This window comes from Xiphophorus couchianus, chromosome 11 (genome assembly GCF_001444195.1).
Source record: "Xiphophorus couchianus chromosome 11, X_couchianus-1.0, whole genome shotgun sequence".
NCBI classification, from domain to species: Eukaryota; Metazoa; Chordata; class Actinopteri; order Cyprinodontiformes; family Poeciliidae; genus Xiphophorus; species Xiphophorus couchianus.
In genome coordinates this window covers 20,330,611-20,346,529 of record NC_040238.1, presented here as the reverse complement: position 1 = coordinate 20,346,529, position 15,919 = coordinate 20,330,611, and the positions used below count along the sequence as shown (strand labels likewise).

At 39.8% G+C, this 15,919-nt stretch overlaps 1 protein-coding gene across 1 annotated transcript; it reads left to right on the top strand.

Annotated features, from left to right (window-relative positions):
• The first annotated feature begins 2,516 nt into the window (after nucleotides 1-2,516).
• LOC114152671 (transgelin-like) lies at nucleotides 2,517-8,275 on the top strand. Its single transcript, XM_028030617.1, has 5 exons — nucleotides 2,517-2,638; nucleotides 6,268-6,454; nucleotides 6,556-6,727; nucleotides 6,856-6,958; nucleotides 7,047-8,275. The coding sequence occupies exons 2-5, from the start codon at nucleotides 6,275-6,277 to the stop codon at nucleotides 7,195-7,197; spliced, it is 606 nt and encodes a 201-aa protein (XP_027886418.1). The 5' UTR covers nucleotides 2,517-2,638; nucleotides 6,268-6,274; the 3' UTR covers nucleotides 7,198-8,275.
• Nucleotides 8,276-15,919: the final 7,644 nt, after the last annotated feature.

Genomic DNA, 15,919 nt, shown 5'->3' with positions numbered 1-15,919 from the left:
CAACGCATTCTCATCTTTGTAACTTCTTACCACCGTATGCACTGCATAAAGTAAGGTTTAAATTAGTAATTTTGCACAGCATGCTGATTAAAGCACATCAGCTTTACTGTAGTGATATGACCTCATGTCATATTTCTCTTGTTGAAGAATGGCTGACAGAAGTAGGCCACGTCTTTATCAAACAGGAAGTCATGTAAAAAAAATTCCCTAAATATTATAATCAATCTAAAAAAGTACAAATGTACATTCAGTTTTATATATATATAACCTTTCTGCCCACTAAATAATTGCACACAAAGTGAGTGTTTTTTTTAGTAATTTGTCAAATAAGCAAATGCATTGTGGCAATAAAAATTTTTTTTTTTAGCTTAAGACTTTCTGTACCTCATTACCAAGGAAGCCTATAATTGTCTATCTGCTTTACTTTACATGTATTTTATTACATTTATCTTCAGAAAGAGAAATCTGCAGTATTTAAATACCTAACTACTAACACTACCTTGATGTTAGCTGTAATGTTTTTAAGTTCCTGTTTGTTTTGTAATATGATTGTTCTTCACAGCTGTTTCTTATGAGATCAGCACAGCTGTCCTCAATCAATAATCATCCTCTCCAGTATTTCTACTTCCTGGTTTTCGATGCGTTTTATCTCCTTTGTTTCCTGTTCGTCCATCTTGAGCTGCTGTGCTGCCTGAGGTTTGACTAGTTTCTCTTTCCTTTAATTGCTGTTCAATTTTCAAAGTCTCTGAAAACTAGAACCTGCCTGCTTTTGAGTCTGTCATCTTTACAAGCCACAGTAGAGACAAAAAAAGAGAGCACAAGTCGCTCTGACTTTAGCAATTGCGGGGAGGCAAATAAGGATCCTGACTGCGATCTGCCACCTTTGTCCACCAGATGGTGCTAACGAGCAGCAACAAGCAGCTTAGTGTCAAGGATGAAAACGCAGCAAAGACGATCTGATCGTTTTTACATGTGCATCATTTTGGAGAAGGATTGGCGAAAACAAAGTAAACTTTCAACATGAGGGCTTTAAGGATAGAAAGTGAAACAAAATGTTCAAAAACCAAAGTCACATAAAGGTTATTGGTTTGAACTGTGGTGGGGGGAAATGTTGGTGTGGTTTAGAAGATTTTTGCTTTCACTTCAGATTCACCCTCCTACATGCTGAATTTCCCATCTCTCTGTCTACTATACATTTGCACAGGGTTGACATTTATTATTTTAAAATGTATTTTATTAACATGGACCACCACAAAGGACAATTTCAAGAAATGTAAACATTAAATCTACCCCCATGAATCTTTGCATTGTAAAAAAGGCCTTTGCTGCAATTTCAGCTGCACATCATCTAGAGTGTTTCTAACACATCTACAGAATGGCTTTAAAGAAAAATTTCATACACAATGCTACAAGACATGTAAAAGTATGTGCAGGCTAGTTTTCTGCCACACACTATTTTGCACGTAGCCCACACTTCTTCCACATGTTTTCGGTGGCCCCTATAGGGTAAGAGGCTAACTGAACAGCAAATTTGTGCCTTTCGTCTTGCCACTCTCAAATTTGAGAAGAGACCGATTGATAATCTAGTTTAGCTGGATTCTCTTGGGGTTAGCTGCAGCTCCTCCAGAGCTGCCACTGGCCTCTTGGCCGCCTCCGTTGTAATCCTAACCCAGGCAGTTCTCTGTGGTCACACGCTTTCCACTTTCAGATGTTGAATTGAAAAGTTCTCTGCAAGATCTTGAAGTTATGCGAGTGAAAGCCAAACCTAATGCCAAGGCGAACTGGCTGTGAACTTTTCATCAAATGCAGAAAGAATAAAACGTGATTCTAAATCACAACCTGCCTGTTGGTTAGGCAGCATTTGTGTCCTGTATGGGTTTTAACGGATCAGGTTTCTTGGAGCGTAATCACATCAGAAACAATCCCATGTCTTTATGCAGAAGCCCCGACAGGTTCACACTTGCTGCTGCCATCAAGAGGTGAAAAGGCTGGAATGCACCAGAGGGGGAAACATCTCTGCTTGTTTGTTTCATTACCCGTTTCTCTTGTTCGTCCTGAAGGGGGAGGTTTCCGTTTCACAGCCGCCGGTTCTCTGTTTTTGTTTCAGACGAGCTTTTTAAGAACCACAAACACCACCGGCTTCAATTAAAGCAGTGCATAATCTCCCACATGTGCTTCATCGCTCTTTAATTACAGCAACTCCCTTCTCTCTGCTCCTTAAGCTTCACCCGTCTGGAGGATGTTATCGCCCCTGCCTTGCCTCCCCTCCTCTGCTTAATCCCATCTTGTTCTCCTGTGGTCGAGTGGGAAATTTGGAGAATTCTTTTCAGCCACCACACCACGCTCTCAAGTCACATGTTCTGCTTTTAATCCCCCTCCTTCCTCTCCTTTTCCTAAATAAGGAATTTAAATTTTAGTGAGGAAACAAAGTTGGAGCCCCATGGGCGGGTCACGGAGTGAAATGAGAGGGTCTGAAGGCGTAACGGTTTGCTCTCTCTCTCTCTCTTTCGTCACAGACGGGAGGTGTTTGCTGTACTTGTGCTGGCAGCACACTTTGCACCGAGCCGTGGAGGGAACAGGAAAACACAGCAGCACAAGGCCAAGTTAATTTCTATCCACCCGAAAGCTACAACCCAACGTGAGTAAAATCACTTAGTTTTCCTTTTCAGTCTGAGGTTTCTGAGATCTTTCTGGTAGTTTGGATTCCTTTTTGTTTGCTGTGGATTATTCCAGACAGGGAGAATGAGAAGAGTTCAATACTTCAAGCACCCCACCCTCTTTCTTGCTCTCTTTCCTTACTGTTTAATTATGCACAGGCTTGGAGAAAATGTTCATGTATTCCTTCAGATTCAACCACTTCAAGTTGAAATAGTCTATTTTAGACATCTTTTGCTTCACAAACTGAAACGCGAGAGTCTAATTCAGGAAGTAAATGCAGAACATTGTCCATCATGTGCCTCATGTCAAGCAGGAGGTGGGTTTTTTTTCTTTTAGAGTGTTTGTGTGTGAGTATGTGAGAAAGGTCAGGTCTGGCAGAGATTAAACAAAAGCTGATATCGGCTCCTTTACTTGGATCTGTTATGTGATCTTGTCAAACTCAACAAGTTGTGAAACGCTTCATTTAACAGAAGATCGCAAGTTATGATACGAGAGTGTGGGAGAGCTGGTGCAAATGAAAGCACAGATGGCGTTGCAGGGTCTTCTGAGTTTCAGGTATAAAGACGTATCTTTAGGCAAACGTTGGTGGAAATGTGTTTAACACTAGGAACAAATGTATGAATTTGTCATTTTATTCGATAGAAAAGCAGGTGAGATTTAACTTTTGATAATGACTTGCATATTGATTAACTATAGAGAACTCATAACACGCGATTTGAAACCATAAATGTAAACTGTTATGGTTTCAGAACCAGTTTAAAGAAATAAATTTGCACCACTTCTACATTTTGACGTACTAACAGTGATACGGGAGAGGATTAGTGCCACAAAAAACAATCTGGATTCTGATTGTCTGTCATAATCCAAATAATCAAACATTCTTGGGTGTGTCACTTATATTATCATGTAAAAATAATCACATAACTATTTCTTTTGTTATAGGATTTGTAAAAGTGCACTTTACCCACACTGAAAGCTTGTCCCTTTGAGTTTACAGACTAGATTAATTTGGTGCATGAACAAGTCTGGGATTCGTCAGAATCCTCATCATAATCCTCTTCTGTACAATATGTCTAAGTTTTCAGATTGGTTTTTTTGGGGGGGGGGGGTGTAATCAACATAGAGTAATGGTGTAGCCCCTCTCCCACCTGTTGCTGAGTACAGCTGCCTAAAAGACTTCTTCCCCTTTATAAAAATGAAAGTTTAGCTATTTCCACTCATGAAACAAAAACTAAAAGAGCTCTCTTAAATGTACTTCAGCAGAAAGTCTGACTAGTTTATCTAACTTCTTACACTAAAAGTGTAATGGATAACAAGAAACTCAACATGTTGTGGGTTTTAAATTTATATAAGCTCTGAACAACTTTCTCTCCAAGATATTACATCTGTAATGTTGTTTTGACAGAAGTTTGACACTTTTGGTGCTTTCTAAAAATCACAAAAATTCTTGTACATTTTTCTTTTAGCACTTGATGCTGAAACTATAAAATTGCCCTAAATTTGCTTCTTCCTCATCTACACATTTTGTTTGATCATGCTTTAAGATAAAGCCACGCTGAAAAGTCTCCAAGTCCCGCAGTCTGACACTTAAACACACAACTGGCTTGGAAACAATGCCATTTGCTCAAAAGGTGTCGGGTAATCTGAGAGTTTATATTGACTTTGTCATCCTCGATTTCTCACTGAGAATAAGTCTTGATGTTTGCAGCTGCAGCTTGTTAACCCGGGCATGCCAGAACATCCCTGATGAAACTCCTCCGATTGAGAAACACACTTTAGATGGTTTTTGGGATTTTTTTTTTTTTTTTTTTTTTTTTACACTTGTTGTTGCAACAAACTAGTGGGATAATTTAGAGGACAGGAAGAGATCCATCTGGTGTGTAACCACCGAAACCAGGAAAAAAAAAAACTGGAGACGATGTGCAAGTTTCTTCAGCTGTTTCTGTGAGGATGATTCGTCAAGTTATCATCACTTATTGTGCAAGTCTGACGAGTGTCTTGTGTTGCAAAATAGGTGTGTCTTTCTGCACCAGAGAACCTAATATGTCTCATGGATCAAATTTAAACCAATCCTCCTGCAAAAACTCACAAGCACATACTTGCATTGATATTTACTTACAAAACACACCACTTTTTTGTGTGTGGACTACTTAAAAATACCCAGGAAGACTTTCCCATAACTTCTAAACATCTGCATAATGTTATCTGGAGTCATGGAAAACCAGAAATTGCAGGATTTTGGCATCTTTGACCCGCTTCTGCACAGGCTGAGTATTGTTACAATTTAGCAGGCTGAATGCAGTGTTTGTCATTTTGAAGCCGGTTCCCATAGTGACAACCGTAGTGTTTTGTTTAGACCCCTCCGTACACATAGCTACTTTTGTCAGGAAGGGGGGGAAGGAAGTGACACCAGAGTGAGCAAACAGGATGCAGGGAGCAGGGCGGTTCGACAGGAAGTTCAAACGGCATTAATAACTGAGATAGGCCAGCCACAATTACTCGCAGAGAGCAACCGGGTTGTAATCCGCAGGCATCCATCACTTTAATTTTCTCGTGTTTGTTGGATAATTACACTGCCATGGCCTGGATAATGAAAACACCACCATTCATTGTTTTGGACATGATTTACAGTCGAAAGTTAAATGTGTTTTGCATTGTAGAAAAGGACACAGACTGTATTCCTATAAAGTTTCCAGAGAATCCATCGTTCCCTTTTTATTGAGAGAGCAACTGGTTTTATCTTTATAGTTTAATATACTCAAGACAGTCCAGTGAAAGTGGCTTTCAAAAACGCACGGACGCTTTCGGTGGATTCTGACTGCATTATGTAAAACTAATTTATCTAAAAAAAAATCTGAATTCTCAAGCTGTATAAACCTGACAGTGTGAATTACAGTCAGGGTCCTGTCTTAGTCAAACAAAATAGTACAAATTCAGATTCGATGAACAATGTGCTTGTGAGTAATTTTTGTATATTGCTACATAGTTTCAATTGGATTTAGATCTGGACTTTGACTGGGCCATTCCAATGATGGTGTTGTTTATTTGGGACATTGCTGGACAGTGAACCAATCTCTAGTTTCCTATAAGACTTCTTACAGGATCAAACCATCCACTCTGATCGGTTTTCCTGAAACTACTGAGCTAAAACATTCCACAGCATGATGCAACCACCACCATGTCCCACCAAGAAGATGGTGTGTTTAGTGATTTGCAGTGTTAATTTATAAAACACTCCACATGTTTTATATGCATACTATACGGCTTACTGCAAACCTTTAACAGATTTTCTAATGTTTTCAAATATTTTTAAAAATGTATATTAAAGCTTAAGGTGCAGACATTCCAAAATGGGGGGAAAAAGTTAGAACAAAATACTTCTGCAAGGTACTATATATCTGAAAGAAACTCATCTGATAAAGACTACAAAAGAAAGTTATGTAATCCCAAATAGCATAGAAATCTTGGCTCAATCTTGGGTTTTGGGTGTGCACAGTGCAAACATTCGGTTGCAAATGCTGCAATAACATGGACACACCATCCTGCGCAGATGTAAGGTTAATGAACTACCAGCTTATCTACAGTAACTCTCTCATTGACACCCAACAGGACCGATATGGCAAACAGGGGTCCAGCGTACGGCCTGAGCCGTGAGGTTCAGAGCAAGATTGACAAGAAGTACGACCCGGAACTGGAGGAGAGGCTGGTGAAGTGGATTATTGCCCAGTGTGGCCCTGGTGTTAAAGAGCCCGAGAAAGACAAGGCTGGCTTCCAAAAGTGGCTCAAGGATGGATGTGTGAGTGTTTGGTCTGCAGGAATGTAATTATCTAAATAGGACTTAGTAAATCACACTGGTGGCAGTGTTGATGAGAGGTATCTGTTTCCTTCTGTGTTTAGGTACTGTGTGAGCTCATCAACAGCCTGTATGGAGCCAACAAACCCATTAAGGCCATTAAAACCTCCGGTATGGCCTTCAAGCAGATGGAGCAAATCTCCATGTTCCTTAAAGCCGCAGAAAGCTACGGAGTCATCAAAACGGACATGTTCCAGACTGTAGATCTTTATGAAAGTAAGGAAATAAGCAGACGCCTACTGAAGTGTTTTAGCAGAATTATTATCGTCTGAATTAAGAGGCTAATGTTCAGGTCTATTTCTTCCTCTTGAATGTGTTCAAATGGGACCTTTGCATATTTGCAGGCAAAGACCTGGCTGCTGTCCAGAGGACCCTGCTGTCCCTGGGTAGTTTGGCTGTCACCAAGAATGATGGAAATTACAAAGGAGATCCTAACTGGTTCCCCAAGTGAGTTTAATACTTTTATTATCCTTGTGACTAAATCCAGACAAAAGAAAAGCCTGAGGTGCTGAAAATTGTGCTTGTATGTGTGCAGGAAGTCACAGGAAAACAAGAGAGATTTTTCAGAGGACCAGCTGAACGAAGGCAGAAACGTCATCGGCCTGCAGATGGGCACAAATCGAGGAGCGTCTCAAGCTGGTATGACGGGCTACGGACTGCCGAGGCAGATCATCAACAACCCCTGAAGCAGGGCGGGTCTTATGTGCCCCTCAGAGGTCCTACGAGGAGGGACAGAGAAGCTATGACTCTGACTTTGGCCATGAGGAGAAAACTGACCTTACTGGTCAAGAAAAACTGGACCAAATTAGGAGCCAAAGAGAACCTGAGCACATATTACATTGAGACCTTAAGCTGATTTCTAAAGCTTGGTACATTGTAGATTTATAGCTACCCCTCTGCCTGTCTCTTGTCAATTACATTTTTAAATCGATTATGTTTCATTCACAACCCGAGAAGGAGTATGTTAAATTTCTGAAATCGGGTTTCTGTGGGAAAGTTATGGACAAATCTCGTCTTGCCTGTAATGGGTAATGCTCTTCATCTGATTAGTTTCCATGGAGGCTAATGCTAACTGCTAGTCAGAGTGGGCCCAATATTAATGGAGAGATGCCATCTTAAAGTGGCTCCAATCTCAAATCTGCTTCCATGTGAATGCTGTTTTGTAAATCTTCAAACTAGAATCACATTTGCATTAGATTAATTTACACAGAAGTTGTTTTTTATTATTATTTACAATGAGTTAGTGGTATGTTACAATAACAGATGTATCCTGTCATTTACAAAATTATCGTTGTGTAATAAGTATAACTTGATCTAAAGTCTGACCTTTAGGTGGTTGTAAAATTGCTTGGCCACTGTGCATTTGACATGTCAACGTTTTTAGAACCATAAGCTTCTATGTAAATCAAGTCTAATGCAAGCATGATGGTGGTTTAAAGGTTTCTAAAATAGCTTTTGCATTACCTGCCGAGACTGGAGTTATTTGAAGATGGCATCAATCCTCTTTGATTTTGGCCCAATCTGGATTGACCCACTGAGAAATGGAGAAATACTTCCTACCGGTAAGACATTGACGGCTCATAACCTCTCCACAAAAACCGAATGCAAACATTTACGGTTGATTTATTTTTCAGTGTGGCTGGAAAACATGTCAAGCAACAATCAATTCTCTGTTCTCCTCTCTGATGTTTCACTATTGTAACCAGGACACAACTCTCTTTTAAAAAAACAATAAAACTTCACCAGGTGGTGCATTCAAGGACATGCCAATGTCTGAGTAATAAGTTTACAATGGAGGAATCTACAGTTTGTTATTTATTATACCATGTTACCATCTATGTACTTCCAGCTGCAAGTGTTGACTTTCTGGCAGTGATATCAGTTTGTTTTTGGATGTCTCTGAACAGTTGTGAAAGTACTTTGAGATGAAACAAAGGTCATCATATTACAACTCGGCATGGAGAGAAATATCAGCAAGGGAGCAAACAAAGTAAATTGCAGGATGTGTGACCCATTACTTTCCTAGGAGCAATTTTGAGTCTGTGCTGGAAGGTGGCTGAAGATTTTAAAAAAGTGATCAGTGACACCCAAAGATGTTCACACCCCTTACTTTTTCTATTTTGTTCCAATAAGTGCTAAAATCCAATTTACACATTTTCTCTAAACAAAAAGCTCTACACAACAAAGCCTGTGATGCCTTTGTGAAAACATATTTTTGAGTTATTACATTTTAAAAATGGGAACAAGAGTGTTCACATTCTTTACTAGTTAGAAACTGAGCACAGATGTCAGGTTTCCACTGATCGTGCTTCCGATTCTTTACTTGATTTGAATCTTTGTGGTTAATTCAGCTGATTGAACACATTTATCTACGTAGGGTTTCACAGCTGAACATGCACATCAGAGCAGAAACTCAAGAAATGGAGAAAAGGAAATTGCAGTCCTCCAAAAGCAGATCATGTGAAGTAAGGTCTCCATTATTTAGCAATGGAAGACTTTATGAAATACAAAGACATGCACTTCCTGTCACCCGGTAAAAACCAGTCTCTTGTATACGTTTTGCTTCATACAAAGGGTCTGAACTCTCACCTATTGAGAATTGCTGTCGTTACTGTTTGTCCACTTTGACACAAAGTTTATGGGAAATGGCGTGGATTGTAAACAAACATCCTCCAGACCTAAATCTATCTCCATAAAGATCTAAAAATGGCTGCCAACAGCTGGCCATCCAACCCAACTGACCTAAAGCAGATCTGTGGAGAAGAATAATGGCTGCAAAATTGCAAAGCATGCTTCCACAAATTACGTAATGAGTGTAAATATCTTTGAAACACTGATTTTTTTTTAGCAATGAGAAACTTACTGTACATCTAAGTATTTGCTTTGACTCATTACATGGTACCGTAGATCTTTAAGACATCATTGCACCTGAAATTAGAGTTCATACGTTTCTGCAAGCAAGCCTAATTTCTAAATATGCTTCTTTAAAATGTGGTGCTTTTTGTCACAAAGCTATAAGGAAAAAGTAAATGTGGGTTAGTTCTTATGATACAATCTACTCTGGCTGATAGACAGTGGAGTACCTGATCAAGTCTTAGCAACGGATGAAGCAATGAGTCCGTGACAACCACCGCTTAAAACTTGAACCGGATCTCTGCTACAGATCAGCCGATGTGATGAGATCTGACAAAAAGAAAACAACATCCCCAAAAGCCAGGAGAAGAGAGCAAGCAGGAGGGTGTTATGATGGATTTTGCCTGATTGGATGAAACAAGATGAAAAAGCAGAGGGGGATTCAGAGGAGGAATACTAATTCTCCTGCCAAGGTTCTGTTTACACTGTTTTCACTTTTAGATCTGTTCAAGCAAAGTTCAGCCTGAACCGGCTCAGAGAAGGGACAAAGACAAACGAAAAACTGTGAGGAAAGCAGGAAAAAAAAAAGGACAAAGCAACATTTGATAAGAAAAGATATTCTAAAGCAACATAAAGTGTTATTTCAAAAATAGAAACATCCAGATGGACTCAGGGGAGAGCATGGGGGTTGAGGTCAGACATGGGATAGGTTAAGACAAAGAAGGATTTCAGAAAGCAGAGGCGATTTACAAAAAAAACTGTTACTGTTGCATGGAGAGGGTTAAAAAAAGATGCACCTTCCTGACCCCCACACTGAACAGGATACAATGTGAGCACCTACACACAAAGGAATAATAAGTCCATGTACTTCCTTGGGTGACACATTCCTTTCATCATTTCTTCCTTCTGCAGCAGAATCCACAGCTGTGGTAAATCAACTGTAGACTCAAAAGTTAGATTACTCAATGGGTGTTTACAATGCATGAAGATAGCCAAAAGGGAGAAAAATCTGACAGAAGCCACCTGAAAACCTGAAACCACATACACAGAATAAGGCAGCACTGTTTTACAGTGCAATGTAAGATATTCGTGCTCCTTTAATTTGCCTGCATTTTCATCCAGCAAACTCTACTAAGGTTTTGTGGGCTGTGGGGGGAGACATGAGTATCGGGGCAGAACCCCTACATGCACAGGAACATCTTTTCACACTAAAAATAGAGATAAACAGCAAAATAGTTAAAGGCAGTTCTAAATACAAATGCAAGACACAATGTTCATATTTTTATTTGCACAGTATATCACTAACCTTGAATCATTATCCTTCTACGTTACAATAAACTGCTGCTTTGTGTCGCATAAAAACCAAGGTAAAACTTGTTACAGTTTGTGGTGCAACATTGACACAATACATAAAAGATGTGAACGGGTTGGAACTGTTCTGTAAAATCTCACCAAAACTTGGCAGTGTTGTTTATTTTTGATGTAAGCTCCCACAAAACAGGTTTTGACAGAGTCTGCCATGAGCTGAACAGGCGCCTCTCGCCAAATCACTACTGAATTTATGCACCGGTTCCACCACGACCCCACAAAGATAATTAGGTACAAATGGATGTTTTAGAGTATCTGTTGCGTCAGTTTTTGCTAACTAACTTGTGGTACTACCCATCTGTGATGATGGGTGCTCAAACTAACTTGACTTGTGACTAGTTTAGCTTTACGAAGCCTAACTAGTTCCTCAAATCCCAACCGAGTTCGGCAGGAGGCACAGCGGACGTGGAGCAACAGCAAGACAAAGCCTCCCCTGTTTAAACAGGAAGTTCAAGCCACTTCTTCCTGCAATTGTCATCAATGTGAAATTAGAGCACATATGAAACAATCTGTTTACTATTATTATTATATAAAACGGTAAAGAGAAGGCAAACAGAGAGAAAAGATTAAAAGCTTTTTAAAAGGAATTGTGATGATGTAACCAAGTCTTATCACTGCAAACAAGTTTCTTCATGCCTTGGACTCTGAACTATAAGATAACATTTCCTCTGTATCATCCTGAGTTACTCTGAGAGGTGTCCATTTTAATCTACCCGATCACCTCATAGCCGTCGCTGTGACGACAACGAGTCAGCTTTCCTAGGTAACAACAACATTCATTGAGATCGTTGGAGATTTTTACTGTCCTCCCCGCCCTCCTCTCGGCCCGGTAGCATTTGTCATCTGCTCCACTAGAGAAAATAAAACGTTGAACTTTGTACACATAGCTCATCAGTCTTTCTTTCATTAGGAAAAGCAAACTATATTCTGGTGCTTCTCTTTTTCGCTTACACAAACAATGTCTAGTGATAACCTGTGACCAAAAGAACTGTGAGAAAGTCGGATCTCAAAGACGAAATAATTAGGAAGAGGGAATAGTGATCAAAGATTATAGGAAGCATTTTGTAAAACACACTTGAGGAGCTGTGAAAGGGACTTGTCCCTGTAGACATTTCATCTGATTGTGCTCCCCCCCCACTTCAGGTTGTCAGTCTGTTCTAATTAGTTGATGACACTCAAGGTGTGACAGTGAAATTGTAAATTCATGATTTCAAAAAGGAGCGATTAATTTGGATTTTCTTTCCTTTAGTAAGCAAAGCCGACATTTAAAAACTAAAAGCGACAATATTCCACAACAGCCTCCACTAGATAAAATCATCAGAGGCTGCCAAGCACAGCTAATCCATCTCATTTGCTTTTGCTGCTCCTTTAAATCTCTGCTTGGATGTACAGTCAGAAAGAGATGGATTGAACGTTCTACTTCTCTTTGGTCCTGCTCTGCCTCCACAAAACCTCTTTGCTCTGAGATTTGAGGTCATAGTTCAGGTATCATTTGAGACGCCAATCAGCTACACCCAGTTGTGAAAAAAACTCCTTGTTGCCACGGTTACGCATCCCAACAACCGGCTCAAACTAACTTATCAGAGGCTGCCTCAAATAAAAGAGAAGGCGCGTATAGAAAAAGAAGCCGCGACTCTTTATTTTGTATCCAAGCCTGCGCTAGAAGATGTAATCTGCACAAGCTTCAGCAAGCCCACTCTGATCTAACATGATTTGGCCTGAGCTTCATGAGAAAACAGAGACTGATGCCTTCAGAGCCACCTGGTTTATAGAAGCTGACATTCCAATTCAACCACCTCAGACTTAAAGTAAACAGAAGTCGGGGCGCTGTCGTTTGGCGAAGTGTTCAGATCGGCTCTGCAGCTGCAGGGTTTGTCATTCATGGCATTCATGACATCAGCTATAAACAATCAACCCATCTTAAATGTTCCCAGGACAAAGGAGGTGATTTTGAAAGGAATGAGAGTAGATTTATTAGTGGAGAAAAAACAAAAGCATCTTTACCTGAAGTTATTTCGTGACAACCTCAGGTCTATACGGGCATGTACTTAAGTAAAGTTAATCCAAGTTTTATGAGCAAAATATCTCCCATTTATAAAGACTTCTATAAAAGTCATTTATAAGGACTTTCATAAAGGGCAAAACCAACATGTTTGCTTGCAGTCAGAGTCAAATAGAAATCTTCCTGGAGAAAAACTTTCAGAAAATTAGCACTTTAACATACAACAAGAGCAGACCTGCAGCATGTACTACATCCAAGAAGCACTGAAAACACGACAAGCAGGAGAACTGCACTGCTGAGCAGTGTGTTGTGCACCATGCACATTTACAACACAGCAGACTGCAAATGCCACACAAAGAGGCTGCAAAAGGGGAAACAGACAGAGTCTACTTGACAGAAAAGATGATGCAAAAGTAACCTTAAAGGAAGGCAAGACAGGAAGTACCCAACTTAACATTAATGCAAAAGTAATTTATCATACCATATTAGGATTCACAAAGTTTGATTTACCTAAATTTATTTCAGCTGGGTTTCAGGCATCGAATGAAAAAAAAAACACAACTGTTCATCTTTGTTTGCTTATAGCCACACCTGTTTGGTCCAAAATGATTAAATGTCATTTCAGCAAACCTGTAAATATGACATTATAAAAATGTGTGACACATAGTCCCTTACAAAGGTTTTTGACCACTTGTTGACATTTTGCAACAGATTTTTATGTATTTTTGTGAGATTTTATCTGATAACACAAGGAAGCAAACAATTTATTTACTTTTAGAAACTGCAGTTTTAGTTGAATCTAACCAAACGTTTGCTGTGTCCTCTGCACCGCAAATACGATTTTACCGTTCAGGAGGTGTCAGATTAAATCAGGCTGGATAGAAATTGGAACCACTTTTCAGATTTTTACGTGTAAAACAATTTTAATCAAGCATCATTTTCCATCCAGTTCGCAATTATGCACTCATTTGTGTTTGCTTTTTGCGTAAAATCCCAATAGAAACACTGAATATCAGTTTTCAGGCTGCAGTGATGAATCTCAATAATCATCTTTTAGACAAGTGTATTTAATTTGAAATCCATCTGTTATGTTTAAAACATTTCTGGTTACCTTTTGTTTATACTTTTAACTTTCAGCAGATCTGTGCTGCTGAGATGTTTTCACTTTGCCAAAGCTTTTAATAAAGGTGTAAAAACAGGAACACATCGTCAGCCTGAAGAGGAATGCACTCTGCTGCCATTTACTGGCATGTCAGAGGCTATAAAATTGGCCCTTAGGTCAGAGAAGGAGGAGACGTTTTTGACTTTAGAGATTCCAGTTTGAATCCTACAACTTTCTGGGAAAATGAAACTAGGTGGCCGCGCTAAAACGTTTTCAACCCTTCAGCACCTACTGGGCACAGAGCTGCTAAAGTCCACCGCTTCTGCTGTGCCAACAGGAGACAGATCTTCCCTCTGATGAGGTCCTTCAAAGGTTTCAGATTGATCCAACTCATGTGGTTTCAACATTTGTTTTTCATCCATGTCAGAAGCGGAAGGTTACAGAACAGTGCGCAGGAGGGAAGATATGAAACCATCTGTATGTGACTTCTGCAAAAACCTCCATACAAAGACGTTTCTCGGTGATTTCAGTGTGGTTCTTGGACTGAAACTAATGCCACACTTAGTAAAGTCAAAACATTAGGACTCTGAGTGACGTAGTGGAAAAACTGTCACACATCACAGCAGATCTCTGGCCTCAACCCTTGACTGCCTGGCTGAAGCATGAGAGCGAATAACGTCCTATTTGCTGCTTTAGCGCCTCCTACTGGTTGCTCTCATGCAGTCTGTGTCTGTCATACCTGCTCCTGAGGAAAATGTACAAGAGTTAATCAAGAATTAACATTTGGAAGATTGCAATCAGTTGGCCAAGCCTTCATAGCAACACCAAGTCATAATATTGATGAGTTACAGTCAGAAAGAAAAGGGGAAATGAAATCAAGAGAATAAAATAAGCACAACAAAGGAAATATATATTTAAAGGCCACAAACCAGTGTCATAAACGAGCACATTACCATTAACTCACAGCAAGTGGAGTTCTGGGCTTTTTTTGACTATGTGCAACAGATGGGGATGTTCATCAAAGGTCACCAAGCAACAGCTCAACAGGCTGGAGTCGGGAGACTATCAGCTAGGGTAAAATGTTAAAGGGAAGTTAGTGAGTAACATAAAAATAGTGTCAACAGATGTATCAGAATAGAAATACCTTCTGAAATCGTCCTTGTGATCAAGCTAATCTAAAGGATTTAACGACACTTGAGGAATCTGTTTGAAGGACAGGAAGTAAATTTTGGCCATATAATAAATTTTTGCATGTACTGAATGATGGCGTTGGTTGCATCAGTACAACTATAATGGCTACTATGGAGACTTGTTGACCATTTGGAGTTGTTTTAATTTCCTTTGTTAGTCTTTGTATGCATGGTGCTAAAATAAGTTTGGGTCCTCATCTACAATCGTTTATACTCGCCTATCTGCACTCCAAGCCGCAGATAAGATCCAGTTTAGCTGAACAGTTGTATTTTTTGTGGACCTTTGGGAATCTAGATCATATTTAACAGCGAGTCTGAGGTCCTTTTCCACAAATTCATCCCGTGTTTGACCTTCCTGCTGGTGTGCATGTTGTTAGAAATGTCATACTTAGTATCAGCTTGGAAAAACTTGCTGTTCCAGTTAAAGGCCAAACTCAGTCTGTTTATTTTTGTGATAGTGGGGCAGAAAAGGGTTTTCTGGACGTTACTCGGTGACATTATGAGGCTACATTACTGCATGTAGTCTTCGATGAATGCAGTAGCAATGCAGGAAAGAAGACTCGTATTGCAGAGCTGCTGCACAGAGGCGTCTTCACAAAATGGTCACTGAATTTCCTCAAACCCTAAAACCATTCATCTCTACTTTTGTTCAATCACAAAACTTCCACATTTTTGAGAGGTTTTGCGTATTTTGTTGGCTGGTAAACGTGATGAGGTTTCACCGTCTACATCACAGGTGAAACTGATGTCACGCAGATGGAGCTCTAGAGAGCCCTCATGTGGCTGATGTAGGTAATGACAATTCACAGCAACCCTTCAGATCTCAAGGGTTAATCATTCGCTGACACTAAAACATTAAACAAAAACTCTTTATGAATTCTCGTTCCTTTAAC